Source organism: Mercenaria mercenaria, chromosome 2 (genome assembly GCF_021730395.1).
Source record: "Mercenaria mercenaria strain notata chromosome 2, MADL_Memer_1, whole genome shotgun sequence".
NCBI classification, from domain to species: Eukaryota; Metazoa; Mollusca; class Bivalvia; order Venerida; family Veneridae; genus Mercenaria; species Mercenaria mercenaria.
This window is the reverse complement of record NC_069362.1, coordinates 30260616-30280457: the sequence shown is the minus strand read 5'-3', so window position 1 is coordinate 30280457 and position 19842 is coordinate 30260616. Positions and strand designations below refer to the sequence as shown.

Genomic DNA, 19842 nt, shown 5'->3' with positions numbered 1-19842 from the left:
AAGTATCATAGCCGATATCTTAAAAATATTCTTAACTTATTAAAACAAAACAGAAAGTTAAACTATTTTTAGCAATCTGAATGACTTTGAGAAATCAATATCATTCTAAACTTTACACTTTGAAAAGAGGTAATACCTGTGCCAGATAAAAAGATCAAACATGTAAGCCTAACAAAGGCTTTTCTTGTTCCAAAATTTCATTTTCATCACGTAACATAATGCTTTTATACTAAAACACCATTTCAGAATTCCATAAGGCTGAATAAATGGAGTCAAAATTTCAATTATATTTTGAGGTCCAAAAACGCATTAAGTTTACAATAATACAGAAAATAGTCCAAACAGTCATTAATTCAAAACCCGCAGATATTTCTTTATGAATGTAAGTCCTATTTCAACCTAGGTCTTAAAAAGTTGTCAAATATATATATATATATATATATATATTATCATAGTTACAATTCTGTGATTTATAAACATTTAGTTCTTCTATCTATTGTAGCTGTGATGCTTAACTTCAATGCCGCAAATGAAAGACTGTTATATTTACCTGTTAACGTCTGTACATGACTTTTTAAATCCAGCACTTTTTTATCCAATGGAAATGTCACATCATATTTCTGTTTATTATAGATCACTTTAAATGTAACAGTTTCACTACTAGCACTATCACAGTTTTCTGAAAATAAACAAAAGATAGAATAAAAGAAAAAGCAATCCTTTCAAATATATAACATAAAATCTCTAACTAGAGCTATCACTAAAAACAATCATTATCCCCAGATGCCATTTTGATACAGGGAAAGTAAACTGTTAGGATCATGATCTTTGATTGTTAATATTCTACATAATAAATTATATGTTAATCAAAAGGGTGAATACCGACCTAGATCACTCACCTAAGTTTCAGAGCTTTCAAAAACAAACTTGAGCCCCTCTACCAGTATAGATACAGAGTGATCTGATCAGCTGGATCAAGTAAGAAAAATCCCCAATTAACAAAGAGACTGAGAGTCATATCTTTTAAGTAAAGTATGTTCTGCTAACTAGCCTGGCCATTTTTGAAAAGATAGCTTTGTTAAAAACAGCCCAGTATATTGCGCCTATATATAATCATGATGCCCTCTTTCCTGGGAATAGGAACAACCAGCTCTGGCCTCTTAGTCTGGTGGGAGACACTAGGGAGCATCTCAGAAATTTACAGTGCCTAACCTGGATTTAAACCCCAGATCTCTGGCCTGAGAGTGTCACTGTGTGACAGCTAGTTTACTGTGCCTCTGCTTAAATGAACAGGGACTGTATAAAATGTTCCATTTTTTCCCAGTATCTCATCTACCATCCATCACTGATACCAAATTACACATGTTCGTACTTGAGCCAAAATAATTTTGAAACAGGCAAACGTTTTTTCATGAGAAGAAAATTCAATGAGCTTGAAGTAGAACTTCAGTTCTAACCCTAAAATGACTGTTTTGCCTGAAGTATAGAACTTACTTTTTTTAAAACCCCAGGGAGACCCTCCTATATTCTAGTACCTGTTTGAGCAGTATCCTTTGAGTCACCTCCTGGGTCTGAGACTGGTATATCTGTATTGGCAAGGTTTTCATTGTCTGGTGTTTCCACAGGCGTATTCTGTGGTTTCACAACATCTGTACTTTCACCTGATCCATTGTTCTGTGTTTCACTTTTCTGATCAGATGCATCGGATTCACACCTTTCATTGCTACCACTGTTTTCTGACATTTCTTCTGCAATAAGCAACCAGTTATATTAAGTTAGTTAACATTTTTCTGTACAAAATGGTGATTTATTAAAATGGAGAACCATTCAAAAAACATACTGGACAAGCTGCTCTGCTTAATTTTCTTATTAAAAATAAACAAGAGCTGTCATTATTAGTCACAAATGCCCCCGAAGTGTGCCCAAGAATACTACAGTTGTCTGTGCAAAATATCCGAGAATAGTTTAGATAAGAATCATTTTGTGACCTTGACCTGAGAGACCAGGGTCATAAGCACGACACACTGTCTCAATATGGTTAACATTTGTGTCAAATTATATTTAAATACCCCTATGAATGTTGAAGTTACAGCCCGAACAAGAATTTATAAGTACGCACGCATGCAAGCACACACACACGGATGGACAGCGTATCTTTTAAATGCCAACTTTATGGTTAACCTTTAGCCTGTAAGTGTGACATTGACTTTAGAGCTAGGGGTCTGGATTTTGTGCATTACAGATCGTCTCATTATGGGGAACATTTATGTCAAGTAATATCAAAATCCCTTGATGAATAGTAGAGTTATGGACCGGACATGAAACAGACCCTGTTAACATTTGATATCTGTGTTACCTTGACCTTTGAGCAAGGGGTCTGGGTCTTGTGCACAATACGTCAACTCATTATGGTGAACGTTTATGCCAACTTATTTCAAAATCCCTTTATGGATGGCAGAGTTACAGCCCAGACAAGAATTTACACACACACACACACACACACAGAGACAATGTGATTTTAATATGCCCACCTTCATGGGCATAAAAACAAGGCAGTCATAGTGGCCCTTTATCACTCACCTGATCTTGAATAATTGACCTTGAATTAACATGTGACACACTGACACTGAATTATGAATGGTAATATCATTCTGTGTTTATTATACAAAAGCAAATAACAGATCAAGTGCCCTCATTTGAATAAACTTACAATGATTCTATATACCAAGTTTACTGCAGATCCACCAAGCCGTTTATGTGAAAAAGTTGTTTACAGGTATTTCTATTTTTAGCACTAAAGGCTCTAAAGGCCCTAAACGCCCAGGGCTGAAAGGGGTCAAGTGTCCCTGTTTGAAAACAACTTAAGACAGTGCACTTGTAATTTAATTCCACAATTTTTTTATAAAGAGATACACAAGGTCATAATTAGCTGATGTCATATCTAAAAATAAATGATAACAAGAGCACCGCCTTGCGGGTGCTGATGCTCATCTGATTTTTTTGTATAATAGAAATATTATCCTTCCCATGATTTTCTAAGTCTAAAAAGGGCCATCATTCTTGCAAAAGCAGGATAGAGTTATGTTTCTTGATGTACAGCGTCTGCTTATGATGGTGAAAAACTGTTGCAAGTTTTAAAGCAATAGCTTTGATAGTTTATGAGAACATAATACTCAACCAAGTAAACTGATTTTCTAAGTCCAAAAGGGGCAATTATTATTGCAAAAAGCAGGATGGAGTTATGTTTCTTGCTGTACAGGGTCAGCTTATGATGGTGAACAAGCGTTGCAAGTTTCAAAGCAATAGCTTTGATAGTTTAAGAGAAAAAGTTGACCTAAACATAAAACTAAACCAAGAAATCTGATATTTTCTAAGTCCAAAAGGGGCCATAAATCTTGCAAAAAGCAGGATGGAGTTATGTTTCTTGCTGTACAGGGTCAGCTTATGCTGGTGAACAAGTGTTGCAAGTTGATAGTTTAAGAGAAAATTTGACCTAAACATAAAACTTAACCAAGAAATCTGATATTTTTTAAGTCCAAAAGGGGCCATAAATCTTGCAAAAAGCAGGATGGAGTTATGTTTCTTGCTGTACAGGGTCAACTTATGATGGTGAACAAGTGTTCCAAGTTTCAAAGCAATAGCTTTGATAGTTTAGGAGAAAAGCTGACCTAAACATAAAACTTAACCAGGGAACGCCGACTCAGACGCCAACACCGATCAAGTGATGACAATAACTTATCAAGACATTTTTTTTTCAAAAAATCAGATGAGCTAAAAATAACCATGTGCTACGAACTTTTTGTGACATCATCAGTTTCTCATGAAAGTCAGTGTGCAGATGTTGCAGTTCAACACTAGACGGGTAACAAACTGGGGTTACGGCATAATTTAATGGGCATGACCATCATAAAAACAAGAGGACCATGATGGTCCTGAATCGCTCACCTATCCCCACATGACCCAGTGTTGAACTGAGTATGACGTCGTTATTTCTATTATTTGACATAGTTTTTGAGCACATGTGACCTAGATATCATCAAGATAAAAAATTCTGACCAAATTCCATGAAGATCCATTGAAAAATATGGCCTCTAGAGAGGTCACAAAGTTTTTCTATTATTTGACCTAATGACCTAGTTTTTGAAGGCACGTGACCCACTTTTAAACTTGACCTAGATATCATCAAGGTGAACATTCTCACCAATTTTCATGAAGATCTCGTCAAAAATATGGCCTCTAGAGAGGTCACAAAGTTTTTCTATTTTTCTACCTACTGACCTAGTTTTTGACCGCACATGACCCAGTTACGAACCTGACCTAGATATCATCAAGCTGAACAATCTCACCATTTATCATGAAGATCCATTGAGAAATATGGCCTCTAGAGAGGTCACAAGGTTTTTCTATTTTTAGACCTACTGACCTAGTTTTTGACCCCACGTGACCCAGTTTCGAACCTGACCTAGATATCATCAAGGTGAACATTCTGACCAACATTCATGAAGATCTCATGAAAAATATGGCCTCTAGAGATGTCACAAGGTTTTTCTATTTTTAGACCTACTGACCTAGTTTTTGACCGCACGTGACCCAGTTTGGAACTTGACCTAGATATCATCAAGGTGAACATTCTGAACAATTTTCATGAAGATCCATTGAGAAATATGGCCTCTAGAGATGTCACAAGGTTTTAATATTTTTAGACCTACTGACCTAGTTTTTGACCCCACATGACCCAGTTTCGAACCTGACCTAGATATCATCAAGGTGAACATTCTGATTAATATTCATGAAGATCTCATGAAAAATATGGCCTCTAGAGATGTCACAAGGTTTTAATATTTTTAGATCTACTGACCTAGTTTTTAACCCCACGTGACCCAGTTTCGAACTTGACCTAGATATCATCAAGGTGAACATTCTGAACAATTTTCATGAAGATCCATTGAGAAATATGGCCTCTAGAGATGTCACAAGGTTTTTCTATTTTTAGACCTAATGACCTAGTTTTTGACCCCACATGACCCATTTTCGAACTTGACCTAGATATCATCAAGATGAACATTCTGACCAATATTCATGAAGATCTCATGAAAAATATGGCCTCTAGAGAGGTCACAAGGTTTTTCTATTTTTAGACCTACTGACCTAGTTTTTGACCCCACGTGACCCGGTTTCGAACTTGACCTAGAAATTATCAAGGTGAACATTCTGACCAATTTTCATGAAGATCTTGTGAAAAATATGGCCTCTAGAGAGGTCACAAGGTTTTTCTATTTTAAGACCTACTGACCTAGTTTTTGACGGCACGTGACCCAGTTTCGAACTTGACCTAGATATCATCAAGGTGAACATTCTGACCAACTTTCATAAAGATCCCATGAAAAATGTGACCTCTAGAGTGGTCACAAGCAAAAGTTTACGCACGCACGGACAACGGACGCTGCGCGATCACAAAAGCTCACCTTGTCACTATGTGACAGGTGAGCTAAAAAGCATCAGTTAATTTGTGGAAGGCAGTGGCTAGGTAGCTGGTTCTGGCTACCTAGACCTTTAGTCTATGTAGCCGGTTCCGGCAACCTAGACTAAAGTTCTAGGTAGCTGGCCCTATATACATACATATCGTACACAGCATTTTTTTTCACCAAAATATTCGGCGAAATTCTGCCCCATTCCCCCTCAAAATATATGCTTTTTCCCCTTCCCGAAGCGTAAAATTCCCCTATGAAAATACAAAAAAATGCCAATCAATTAAATCATAATTCACTAGTTTATTTCATTTATTTTCATACAGAAAACAGTTCACCGCGGTATCTCGCATTTTGTGTACATCTACCCTGGTTGGAGTAACTTCCCTTGATAAATCAGTATCATCAAAGCGCTTTATTATTATGCACAACAACACTGTTGAATGTCTGTCTGTAAATGATTTGCATTCTATTTGTTTGGCCGGGTAGTGTTGAGTTTTCCATCTTCTAGTCGGTCAGGGTTTGATTTTATGCTTTGGGAAGGGATTAGTCCAACGCATACACTTTTTTTACAGTTTGTGACAGGTCAAATGTAACGGTGACTGCAAATGTCAGAATTTGACAAAAATAAAAAAGTAGCCACTCAGCGACAGCTTGTTTAGGAAGGGACCTAATGTCTCTTGTTAATTTTGGTAGTTCAGTTTTTCTGTGGATTAAATACTCAACATTTTCTGGTCAAAAATGGATGTCTTATCCTCCACATTTGAAAACTTTATTTGGTTATCTGGTATTGATAAGCTACATTGTGTTATATGTCATGTCACATGCTCTTATGGGCCCTTAATTATCAATAAACTTTAAACTAGTTTATTTCAACACAAATAAAAATTCCCCACTTCTTATTTTTACGTTTCATTCTCCCCCCTCCAAAGGGTACCGACCCCCTTTCCCTAAAAGTGGAAGAAATCACTGCGTACATGAACATGTAAGTCAAGGTCAAGTCAACGATTATTATATTAGTTAAATAAATTACATTTCTTATGATTCATTATTTGCTTTTCATGATTTACCTGTTTATTTTGCCTTATTTACGCACTCATATCATATCGGCCGATATTTTTTACGTTATCGGCAAATAACCAGAGTGTCTTTATCGTCATCGGAGTGTTTATCATTGTTTATAGCTTCCTAAAATAAAGATTTATAATAATATTTTTTTGTTGTTTGTTAAAGATATTGAAAAACATTTTTGCTAGATGATGTCAATTGTCGGCGATCCTTTAGAATTATGTTTTTTTATATGTAATTATCTTTCACAGTAATGTATACAGTGCCTTAGAATAAAGAGTTCATTAATAATTATTTTGTTCAAACAAACAATTTAATTAGAACCAATCAAGATTATTGACTAATGAACAAATTGGCAGAGAAATTATGTAGTAATTAATTAATTAATGATGCACGTTAAGAATAAATCACGGTATCTCAATTATGTTATGAGTATGTTTTAACATACAAAATGTCAGCCGATATGTTACGAGTGCGTAAATATGGCGAAATAAACAGGTGAAACGCAAGCAAATAATAAATCACAAGGAACGTAATTTATTAAAATAACATACCGTAATGATCTTTTCCAAAAGGCAGTGGCTAGAGAACCAGAATCGGTTCCCTAGACAGCGAACTTATTCGTCCGGAACCGGTTCTCTAACCAAAATACCGTGCATAGGCTAGGGAACCGGAATTTTATAACACTGCCGAAATCCACTCTGTTTCTATAAGTAAGTATCATACATATTATTATCTTAATTAATTTTACCATTCCCTTCCACTTATCTGCGTTTACTGTCTCCAAAAGTGTACTCGCCGCATTCTGTGTCTGCCGTATTAATTGTCATGATGTAAACTAGTACGAAATGAATACGTGAAAACTACTTTGTCATTTTAAATGTTTAATATTTGCTTTAAACATGTACAATGTTTGAATTACTTTTTTAAAAAGTATTAATTTGTGTTTGCGTCATTACATGTTTATAGATGTACAAACTAATTTAATTGCCATTGAAACTTCTTGCAGATTATCTGATCACTTTATATACTGGTTTGTAACACCTGGTGTTACAAGTTCAAAGATATGTGATCAATACTAATTAACAGAAATTACTTAGTTTGTTTTAATTGTTTCTTTTATTGTACCAGGGTTTCCGCTGCAATTCGCCAAAGTCGCCAATGGCGAAAAAAATAAAAAAGTGGCGAAAAAATATTTTGCCGTACATGTATTTTTTTATAATGTGTATTTCTTTGCTAAAGTTCTCTCTATCTAGCCTAAAAATCAATATTACCAGCAGCCGTTTCCATTCATAATTCACAATACACAGCATGTCACCAACGGAGGGATTAGCGATTCGACATCCATTACACAACGCTGCCATGTGCATCTCGATCTTTGATAAATTATGCGATAAACCAATGACAGCTTTGGATGTACAATGCATGATGTATTTTATCGGCAAAATTATTTAGCTCCGCCTTTACATATGTCATCGTTGATTGAAGTAATTTGGCAAGGTAGTTTACTGTTATCGTCAAAGAAATGAAAATCATGTTTCACGGGCTGAATAAAAAGCCAATGACAGGTGTTAAATGAAAAACACAAATCAGTTACAAATTTCACGGCAATGCTTTTCGTATAAATCTGATTAATACTTGTTTTAACCAGCGGAATCACGAACGAAGTGTCAAAGTAGCCATTTCAAAATTATACAGTATTTTGTAGAACGACGGGACATCCGCGATAATTCCCAATAATTTTTAAATCATGATTGTAGATTGATTTTGGCAAATTCAAGTGAAAAACTGCGATAAACAAGCAGAAGTCAATGGTAAAAAATTAACTCTGGTCGTAGAAAATAAGTTATAAATTTTCATTTTTATAAATAATGCTAGTCTAGATTGCCCCTTTTTTCGTTTGTCACACATTTTCGCGACCCCAATTTCCGATTAATTTTGGTAATTCAGGGAAGACATGCCTATGCAAAATTTTTTTTAAATTTAATTTTGTTAGATGCAAAATACAACTACAGGTATATCTATTAGACTATAATCTTGCATCAGACTGTTTGTTTGATTTACAAAACCCTTTTATTTGAACAAGAGGACCATGATGGTCCTGAATCGCTCACCTGTCCCCACATGACCCAGTTTTGAACTGAGTATGACATCGTTTTTTTCTATTATTTGACATAGTGACCTAGTACATGTATTTGAGCTCATGTGACCCAGTTCTGAACTTGACCTAGATATCGAGATAAAAATTCTGACCAAGTTTCATGAAGATCCATTGAAAAATATGGCCTCTAGAGAGGTCACAAGGTTTTTCTATTATCTGACCTAATGACCTAGTTTTTGAAGGCACTTGACCCAGTTTCGAACCTGACCTAGATACCATCAAGGTGAACATTCTCACTAATTTTCATGAAGATCTCATGAAAAGTAGGGCCTCTAGAGAGGTCACAAGGTTTTTCTATTAATTGACCTAAGGACCTAGTTTTTAAAGGCACGTGACCCAGTTTCGAACTTGACCTAGATATCATCAAGGTGAACATTCTGACCAATTTTCATGAAGATCTCATGAAAAGTATGGCCTCTAGAGAGGTCACAAGGTTTTTCAATTTTTAGACCTAATGACCTAGTTTTTGACCACACGTCATCCACTTTCGAACTTGACTAAGATATCATCAAGATGAACAATCTGACTGATTTTCATGAAGATCCATTGAAAAATAAGGCCTCTAGAGAGGTCACATGGTTTTTCTATTTTTAGACCTAATGACCTAGTTTTTGACCGCATGTGACCCACTTTCAAACTTGACCTAGATATCATCAAGGTGAACATTCTGACTAATTTTCATGAAGGTCCATTGAAAAATATGGCCTCTAGAGAGGTCACAAAGTTTTTCTATTTTTAGACCTACTGACATAATACAACTGAAAATGGAAGAACAACTTCACTTGACCTACTGACCTAGTTTTTGACCGCACATGACCCTCTTTCGAACATGGCCTAGATATCATTAAGATGAACATTCTGACCAATTTTCATGAAGAGGCCTCTAGGGAGGTCACAAGGTTTTTCTATTTTTAGACCTACTGACCTAGTTTTGGAAAGCACGTGACCCAGTTTCGAACTTGACCTAGATATCATCAAGATGAACACTCAGACCAACTTTCATACAGATCCCATGAAAAATATGGCCTCTTGAGAGGTCACAAGGTTTTTCTATTATTTGACCTACTGACCTAGTTTTTGAAGGCACGTGACCCAGTTTCGATCTTGACCTAGATATCATCAAGGTAAACATTCTGACTAATTTTTATTAAGATCCATTCAAAAATATGGCCTCTAGAGAGGTCATCAGGTTTTTCTATTTTTAGACCTACTGACCTAGTTTTTGACCGCAGATGACCCAGTTTCGAACTTGACCTATATATCATCAAGATGAACATTCTGACCAACTTTCACAAAGATCCCATGAAAAATGTGACCTCTAGAGTGGTTACATGGACGCACGGACGGACGACGGACGCTGCGCGATCACAAAAGCTCACACTGTCACTTTGTGACATGTGAGCTAAAAATAAGTTCCAGCTCCTCCCCCCCCACCCCAACCACCGTTAGCTGAGAAGTGGCCTATACTCATCAAAGATGCACCCTACTATTTTGGCAAAGGAATAATAATATTTTCTCAAAATTTAGACCCAGAATTGCACCAGAGGCCACCATTCCATACCTGTATTTCATAATTTTCAAGGGGGAAAGCCCCCTGACCCCCTCCCCCGGCCCTCATTAAGAGGGTACTAACCCCTCCATTACCTCAAAATTTTGGATCTAAAAATGCACCAGAGGCCACCATTTCATGCCTGTACTTCAAAAATTTCCAGGGGGAAAGCCCCCTGACCCCACCTCCCACCAATGAAAATTTTAACAATTTAACAAATTGTTGCAACATGCACAGTGTGTTTGAGAATACACCCCATGCAAGCACCCCCCCACTCGCCCCGCAAGAAATGCATCACCGACTTCAGGCCTTTTTATGCTGATATTAGGGCCGAAATTCGGCCCCATTCCCCAATCTAAAAAGTATACTTTTTTCCCCACCTTGGCCAAAAATTCCCCATGCAAAAAAAATTAAATTAGTTTTGATTTTCAGTCCTGATTTTAACAACTTTTCAGCAAATATATTCCTCCAAACAATGATTTTGCGACGTAAATTTCCCCTCCAAAAGGGACCTGGTACCCTTCCCCAAATTTACAAAAAAAGGGCTGGACTTCAATATTTTGTGGCGAAAAAAAAATTAAGGTCAGTGGAAACCCTGTGTACTGTACCTTTTAAGTCTAAATTTCAAGTTAATTTAGGCTTGCTTCAATGCCGAAGATTTCCACATTCATTCGTACAAGTTTAATCTTCCAATATCAAATATGGCGGACAGTATGTGACGCGTAGGCCTACACTTTTGGAGACATATAGTAAACACTGTCACAGATAAATGAAAGGGCATAACTAGGTTGCTGAAATGGTGAAAATGATTAAGATAATAACATGCATGACACTTTCCAAAAGAAACAAAGTGAATTTTGACTGCTTTATGCACAGAAATTAAATTCCGGTTCCCTAGCCTATGCACCGTAATTTGGCTTGAGAACTGGTTCCAGACGAGTAAGTTCGCCGTCTAGGAAACCGATTCCGGTTCTCTAGCCACTGCCTTTAGAATATAGTTTAATAAAGCCGGCTACCTTGACTTACGTGTTAATGTACGATATGGAGATATAGCGCCGGCTAGGTAGCCAGAACCTAGCCACTGCCTTTGTGGAAACTGAAACTATCAGTGAGTAAGTGAGTTTGAAAGCATAGCAATCATTTTCTGATAACTAAATTATTTAAAAGATTTTGGGGGGATATCTTTTGCGGGAATTCATCAGAAAGGTAGAGGACTTCTTTAATGTTCATGGGTATATTTGTGTGTGTGTGTGTGTGTGTGTGTGTGTTGCGAAATATCAGCTGTTTCAACTATTCGGAAAATTATAGAAAGAGGAAACTGTAGACTTCAAGATTCGAGAAACAAACATGTAACCGCCTAAAGATATCAACACTTCAGTTTGAAATTATAGGGGAATATCATTATTTCAAAAAGTACAATATTTTTTCGATTTTTTTGTACAAAAATGCAACGTTTTTTACACGCAACACGCGAAACGAACCTTTTGACGCCATTTTGAATGTTGACAAGTTCTATTTTTACCTCTTACTTGAAGAGCATGCGGTTAGCTTGACTAAATAGAATAGAATAGAATAGAACCATAATGGGTCACATTACATGACATTAATGGGTCACATTACATGAAATAAAAAATAATGGGTCACATTACATGACAATATAATCACATAATTAAATAAAAGGTTTTAGTATAACTTCAGGTATTCAAATATCCGGGATACCACAGGTCAGAACTACAAATTTTGGTAAGAACTACTTAATTCTACATCTACATCTACATCTACTTTAGTACAGTCATACTGTCACACTTGACAATTCTATGACGATGTGCAAGGATAAGAGAAAGTATATAGAAGAACTGATTGATTTAGTAAGACGCAGATCGGTCTTAGGAAATAAGTGTAGAAAATTGTTGACCAGCTACTTTCACACAATCAGGAAATGGCCAATCCGGCTCTCGTGGGGGTACCAGGGTGCGGAGCCCCGCCGACATAGCTCAAGCCCTTCATTTGGAGCTATTGTGGCTTGGACAGAGTCCCCTTAGAAGGTCGGGTTTGATAGCCCTCTCTTAAATTATTCCAAAGAGGGGGCCTAAGCAACAGTTGCTGGCAGAGAGTTCCATGCAGGGATACTCCTAGGAAAAAAGATGTGCTTGTAGCAGTCAGTTAATGTTCGATATTGTAGATATCTGTTTCTGTGTGAGGATCTGGGCAGGACCTTCGCCAGTGTAAGGTAGTCTTCATGGTCTATTGCTATAAGGTGGTGAACTATCTTGTAGAACAACGTGACTTGATGTTTGCAGCGACGTGTTTCCAGAGTTTCCCACTTGAGCTCTTCCAACATATCGGACACACTGTTGGTGTTATGGTATCGGTTTTTGTAAAGCGAGCAGCCCTCCATTTTACCGTTTCCTTGTCAAAACTTTCTGGTGTGGGTTCCAGACAGTCGAGCAGTATTCGAGTGTGGAACGTACAAGACTGATGTAGGCTTGTGTCTTTGTTTCCCGACTGGTCTTATGTAGATTACGTCGAGGGAAGCCAAGCATGTTCGTTGCCTTTTAAGATACTCTTGTCAACGTGGCTTTTCCATGAAAGGTCAGACTGTATATCGACACCGAGATATTTTGATGTCCGCTAGAGTGCCAATGTTGCACCTTTTAGCATGTAATGTGCTTGCAATAGAGACCTTGACATTGTCACTCTCATAACACTGCATTTCTGGGGATGAAAGTCCATGCCCCATGTCATCTCCCACTTGGCCAATGTATCCAGATCTTCTTTGTAGGAGTTGATGATCATGCTCAGACTTGATCTGTCGGTATAGGATGCAGTCATCTGCGAAAAGGCGTGTTCTGGAATGTAGTCCTTAAGGGAGGTCATTGATGAAAATGAGGAACAAAAGAGGACCTAGGACCTATCCCTGGGAACACCTCTGACGACTTGGGCCTCATCTGAACACTGACTATCAAGTGATACCTTCTGGGCCCTGTCATGTAGAAAGGAGGAGATCCATTCATGTGTATGACCTCTAATGCCATAATGGTGGACTTTACTCAGCAGTCGTTGGTGAGGAACTCGGTCAAATGCCTTACTGAAGACAAGGATTTTCATATCCGTTTGTATCCGATATATCTAGGGATGAAGCAAGCTCATGAATTAGTGTTAGAAGCTGTGTTTCGCAGCTCCGCTTTGCTCTAAATCCGTGCTGACAATCATGAAGGATGTTGTACTTGCCTTGCCAAGGTGTTTCAGCGTTTGGCTTACAATGATATGCTCAAGTAGTTTGCAGCACAGGCTAGTTAGTGAGACAGGTCTGTAGTTGGCAGGACCCTGTCTGGAACCCTTCTTGTAGATTGCTGTCACACTGGCTTTCCGCCAGTCATCGGGAGCCCTGCCTTCGTTGATAGACTGCTGGAATATTACAGTCAAGATTGGTGCCAAGTGTTCAGCACAGTCCTTGAGGATCCTTGCATACTTCAGGTCTGCTGCACCTGCTCTGTGGAATTCCCTTCCTGAAAGCTACAGAAATGCTGTTAATTTCAGCCAGTTTAAAAACAAGATCTCTTTTTGGAATGGAATTGATTGTAAATGTTCATTGTGCAAAATTTGAATTTCCACTGGTATTTTTTACTTCAGTTATGCAGTCACCATTTTTTTATATCCATATAGGACTGGTTGGCAGCATACCTGTTGATGTACATGATTTTTTAGTTTCCCTGTACGATATTATGTATTTATTTTTGCCTTGTCTTTCAGTTATGCTTGCATGCAGCTTTTTTCATACTTATGCTGTACTTTTCATTATATATTATGCTTAATGCATGTACTCCTGAGCTGCTGCATTTGTTTAGTTTTTCGCTGTAATGTAGTAGCTGCTGTTCAGTTAACCTCATGTCTGATCCTGAAATGATAACTACCTTCAGCTTTGTTTTAAATTAGGCATTTTTGTGCTTGTTTTGCTGGTTCATTGTTTTACATTTATCTTCTTATGGCAACTTTTAGGTCATCGACCTAGAACAGCAGCTATTACATGGTTTTTAATTTATCAGTATTACTTTTAAAATGTCATCTTTTCTTATGTTCTGTCATGTGCTAGTAATATCTTAAAGATTTGTCTTATAAACAAGATCTCACGTACTGTTTGTGCTATGTCATCTTATGTTCTGTTGTTTATTTTTTTTGGTGGTAGATATATTTTTAGGTTAATCATACAAAATAGACATTTTACTGTAGGGATAACGCATGTTTTTTCGTGTTATAACGTCTGTAGAATCCCGAGGGATTGGTTGGTGCCCGAGCCCGCAGGGCGAGGGTACCAATGTATCCCGATGGATTCTGAAGATGTTACAACACAAAATGAACATGCACTAATGCTATTCTAGCATAAAACGCGAAAAAATGAATACATTCTACCTCAACGTCATCAAATTTCCATATAAAAGTGCGCGTATACATTGATACATTGTATGTTTGCCTGAAGAAGTATCTTAATACGAAACGCGTTGCAAACTTGAGTTGTCTTCTTTCTTTAAACATATCATAAAGTGCGCGGGAATATCTGAGTTTTTTCCCCCGTTGACGTCATTTCAATTTGAATTATCCGTTTTGGTGCCGTAATTTGTTTACGCTTTGCCACGGAACTCGCATATATCAAAAAGTGGGCGCGAGAATCTCTCTTTCGTTTAATCGACTGAATAATACAGTGATTTATTCGAGACGATTAAAAGTAAATCTTTAGTAAGTATTCACACAAAATTTTGTTTGCAGATAAGTATCGATATCTTTAGTAAATAGCAGCTATCATTACATATTCATTAGGAAATCTATTACCGAACGGCTAGACACTTCTTCTTAAAATAGGGTCGCTCAAAAGCTTTACCTATACCCCGAATCTAGTATATTTGGAATTTTCGGATCACACACAATCTCACCGTAACACTGCTTCAATTTTGTCAGCGGATCATGATAATTTAAGATTGGTTTCTTTTTTACTTTTTAATGGAACTAAAGCTTTATATGATAAGAAAGCATGAACGTTGAGCATAAAGGGTTATATGTAGTTATGAATCCTGTAAAATCATTCCATTCAATATTTTCACATATATAGCCATACGTTATCTAGAAATTATATATGTATTTATATATATTATTCTATTTCAATAAATTAAACAAACTCTAGTCTAGTTGAATTCTTTATTGGCTATATTATTCTTGTCATTAGTTGGTATACGAAAGGTGTTAAAGGTTATTAATCACATTAAAAGTCGTTGATTGGAATCATTGGAAGGTGTTAATGGTGATTAATTGCGAAAGAGGTCGTTGATTGACTAAGTGAAGTGATTGGACTGATTGAGGAATTATTTGTTATAAAAAGGTTTGATTTTATTCAAGGGTTCGTGTAGCGTAGCCGCTCCTTAAAGCCCGCTGGATTAATAACTCAATACACTGTTTTTGTTTCTATCTAGTTTATTTTCCGTTACCAATAGTATAACTTCTAACTGACAGAGCTAACAAAATTCCATCTAGCACAAATAAGCCTTTAAGCTTTTCATAATTATCTGTCTCCGTCTCCATTCCTTCTCAGGCTGTGCACAGCGCAAGGCCTTAGCCCTGACCGAATTCAGAGCCACCACGTGGTTGCTGTGTCAGTGTGCGTCACTTTCAGTTTAGTCCGACAATACACATTTTGTCTCCATATTTATACAGATTGGTCAAATACATCATTTACATAAGCAAAATTAATGAATTCTGGTACAAACCGAAAGTAATAAACAATAAAAATATTTCTCGTAAAATATAGATAAATTGTCACTCAAGTTACACCCAATGTTCATCATTTTACTGCAATATAACACTTATATGACCTGACCAATAACTTAAGATGCATTTTATGTGCACTTCATGAGAAAAAACAACATGTTTTTCTATAGTGACGCACTTATTAATTAACCTAGATCTTGTATAACCTGTTTAGTCTCGCCTTTTTGCAAGAAAAGTGTTTCTTATTAATAACTTATGAAAATATATACAACAAAAAGAAATTATATCAATTTCTTTACATTCGGACGATCTGTAATAAAATTTAGTGAAAGCCTTCCGTAGTTTATGATATCGGTAACCCTGTTGTAATAATATTTTGGTGATATGAAAATTTCTATCATTGAAATCCTCTAACTTCAGCAAGCTCTTGCAAAACGAATAAGTTGCGAAATATTGACACCGTATGATGTCGCTCGAGGGACATCTCCATCATGATGTGGGAAGTTGACAAGTGCAAAGTTGAAATCGTCTCTTTGATCATATATTTTCGTTTCTAGATTACTGTTCACAATCGTTGAATTTATGTCCAAAAACTGACGCTTCTAAAGCTGAGGTATTGGCCTTGTTAAGCGGTAACTCTTTTGGATAAATGTGTTTCTTCATTCTGCAAAATATAGGTTGTCCATATTTAAAATATTATCAAGGTACCCCGTGGTTCTGTTAAAAGCTTCAATAATTTCAAATTGTGTCTCAGTGGACAAACTGAGCATGAAATCTCGTTCATAAAAGTATAAGAATAAATCAGCGATGAATGGGGCGCTGTTAGTCCCCATCGGGATACCAATTACTTGTCTAAAAGGTTTCTTATGCCAAATTTGATAAATATGTTATCGACTAGTAATAGAAACCTTAGAGCTTCACAAACCTGATCACAACTCCATATGGTGCATTTGTTCAATTTACTGTTAGAACAAAATGCTCTAGTTTCATTACATGCCATGCAGATAATATACGTTTTCTCGTGTAAATGTTTTCTCAGTTAAAGCTACCAGTTTTTCTTTTATGATATTAATAATGTGGTAAAGTAGTATAAAGAGTAAATATTATAAGTGCGTATAGTCGAACACTTGTAGCGTTTGTTTATTACCTTTTGGATATTTGTTGGACCAAAACAGATTAACCCCCGATGTCTTATATACATTGGAGCAATTCTTCTGCACGTGGTCTTTATTGAAGTTAGCCAAGAAGTCAAAAGTAGAGAAATATTTTTTTATAGTGCATAAGGTTGAATTTGCAATGAATCGAGCTTTATATGGGTTTTTTTGTAGTTAAGGGATCCAACAAAGAGTGGGGAGCTTCATCTGATTGTCTTCAAGTTCGGCATTAAAATTTATACATCGATCTACATGACTTTGTACAATATTATTCTCATCTTGTGGCGATGACTTTTAAAGGTCCATTACTAAGGGAAAGTGAGTTGGCATTTTTTTTTCATAGCAAGTGCATAGACTTCTGCAAGACACTAAATAATGAAGATTGGCAGGTCAAAATTTACAGAAGGTCTTTGGAACTCAAAGAAATGCATGTGTATTATGTTGAAATTTCAATGAATCGACAGAATGACCCCCAGGTCTTTTTAACTTTCTTCATTCTTCATAGAAAAATAATTGTACATATACTGCGATTTATTTCGAATTACTACATACCAACTTTCATTTTCCAATAAAATGAAATAGTTCCTGTGCTTTTTAAAAGAAATTAAAATGTTCACTTTCCTTAGTATTGGACCTTTAAGTTTTCGTATGTTTCAATTCATTTTGTAATATTTCTGTGTATTAAATGCGTCATATAATAATAATAATTATATTATTTGAAGCTTTGTCTGCAGGAGTTAAAACAAAATTCGTGTGTAACTTAGATAAAGCTTTCTTTATATTTCGAAGTGAAAACTTGTGTTTAGGAGGTAATAAGGAATGATTTGATTCATAGAATTTCACTCGAATTTTTATGATTTTAAAAATACGCTTTTTCCATTCAGTAAGAGCGTTTGGGTCTGCATTTTCTTTCCGACTCCATTTTTAACATAGACATCAATCGATTGAGTTATTTCAGAGGGACATGTGTGTAAAGTTTATAGACGAAGGAATTCTGTATTTTGGACCTTAAGAGAAAATATTTCTGATTCTTTTATGATCAAAAATCTTAAAATTGCCCGTTGATAACAGTATTTGTATTTTTTACATTCTTTTCAGTTACAACTGCCTGGAATATAAAGCTCTATGACTCAATCGGAGACAGTTTTATTGTAATTATATATAACGTTTCTAACTGGTTTTGCCCGCCCGCTTAGCTCAATAGGGAGAGCGCAGATCTACGGATCTCGGGGCCGTAAGTTCGAGCCCAGGGCGAGGCATATCTTCTCCGTAACGATTTGATAAAAGACATTGTATCTGAAATCATACATCCTGCACCTCTGATTCATGTGGGGAAGTTGGCAGTTACTTGCGGAAAACAGGTTTGTACTGGTACAGAATCCAGGAACTTAGGTTAACTGCCCGGCCATCATTATATAACTGAAATACTGTTGACAAACGGCGTTAAACCCAAAACAAACAAATATAACTGGTTTTACAAATTTCATATTAGGACGTCGAAGTCCAGGGAGCTGTGTAAAGTGCATAACACGTGATGACACGTCGGTTTTATTTGTAAGAGGTCGTTAACTGATCAGGCAGGTCGAACAGTGCAGAAACTTTATCTTGATTTAGGTGAACTATATTCTGCAGGTAAAACTCATATGTTTCGCTCAGAAGAGTTTCACCGCTCAAGCAAGACTTAGTATTACAAGAAACATTTCTGCCAAATTTCTTAGCTGTTTCAGAGGAGAATATTTTCAAAGGTTACAATCAAGTTGATCATTTTGACAAATGAGCCGCACCATGAGAAAACCAACATAGTGCATCCGCGCAGTCTGGTCAGGATCCATGCTGTTCGCTTTCGAAGCCTATTACAATCAGAGAAACCGTTAGCGAACATCATGGTTACTGACCAGACTGCGCGGATGCGCACCTGGCTGGTCTGGATCTATGCTGGTCGCAAACGCACTATGTTGGTTTTCTCATGGTGCGGCTCAAATTACATTGTATGATGTCCCTGTAAACTGATCGTCTAAGGTCGTTAAAAAGTATGGACTTCCGTCCACACACATGTTACTAGGTCAAACATGTGCACAAATTAAAAACATATTAGTAAGGTTTAACGCCAATATGTCTTATTTAGTTTGGCCACTGACCGTTCCAATGCGCTGTCCATCTTTGATTGTTTGTATATGTTTATAACATTTTGTGTTTTTGTCGCTCCTTTAGCATTTTATTTATGTATATGCGTAGCATACCTTACAATCTGGGTGTGACTGGGTGTGACCTGACCAAGTCCAATGTGTTTTGTCGTGTGGGAAAATAAACAATTTTTCAAGACTCTAATCCAAGGCGCTGCTTAAGAAATTTCCAACGACTGTGCGATAGTGTTAATTTGTTATTGTGTACGTAGTTATTCCATTTGATATTAGGTAAATTAAATCGACGGCGATTAAAGTTGTTCCCTCTTGAGGTGAATGAACTTGTTGGTAAGTTGGGTCTACTTTACTTTGTTGTCTGTAAAAGATAATAGGTAAGGGCAGATTTCTCGGAAGCACAGAACAATCACAAATACAGCCTCGGAGCCACGCATTTACAAAGTAGGCCCACAACAAAAAGAATCTGTAACGAAAACACATTTTAGACGGGTTGCTTCAAAAATCCAACAAGTATATATTAATTTTATGCAAACTACAGAAAAAG

At 36.6% G+C, this 19842-nt stretch overlaps 1 protein-coding gene across 1 annotated transcript in view; it reads right to left on the bottom strand.

The window, feature by feature from the left end:
• Window positions 1-11778, bottom strand: part of LOC123563612 (ubiquitin domain-containing protein UBFD1-like) — a 40069-nt gene extending 28291 nt beyond the window's left edge. Inside the window, exons 1-3 of the mRNA XM_045356495.2 lie at window positions 11728-11778; window positions 1536-1748; window positions 551-679 (exon numbers count right to left, since the gene is read on the bottom strand). Coding sequence (XP_045212430.2) covers window positions 551-679; window positions 1536-1748; window positions 11728-11740 — 355 coding nt within the window. The 5' untranslated portion in view covers window positions 11741-11778. The remainder of the gene's footprint in view (window positions 1-550; window positions 680-1535; window positions 1749-11727) is intronic.
• Between the last annotated feature and the right edge of the window lie 8064 nt (window positions 11779-19842).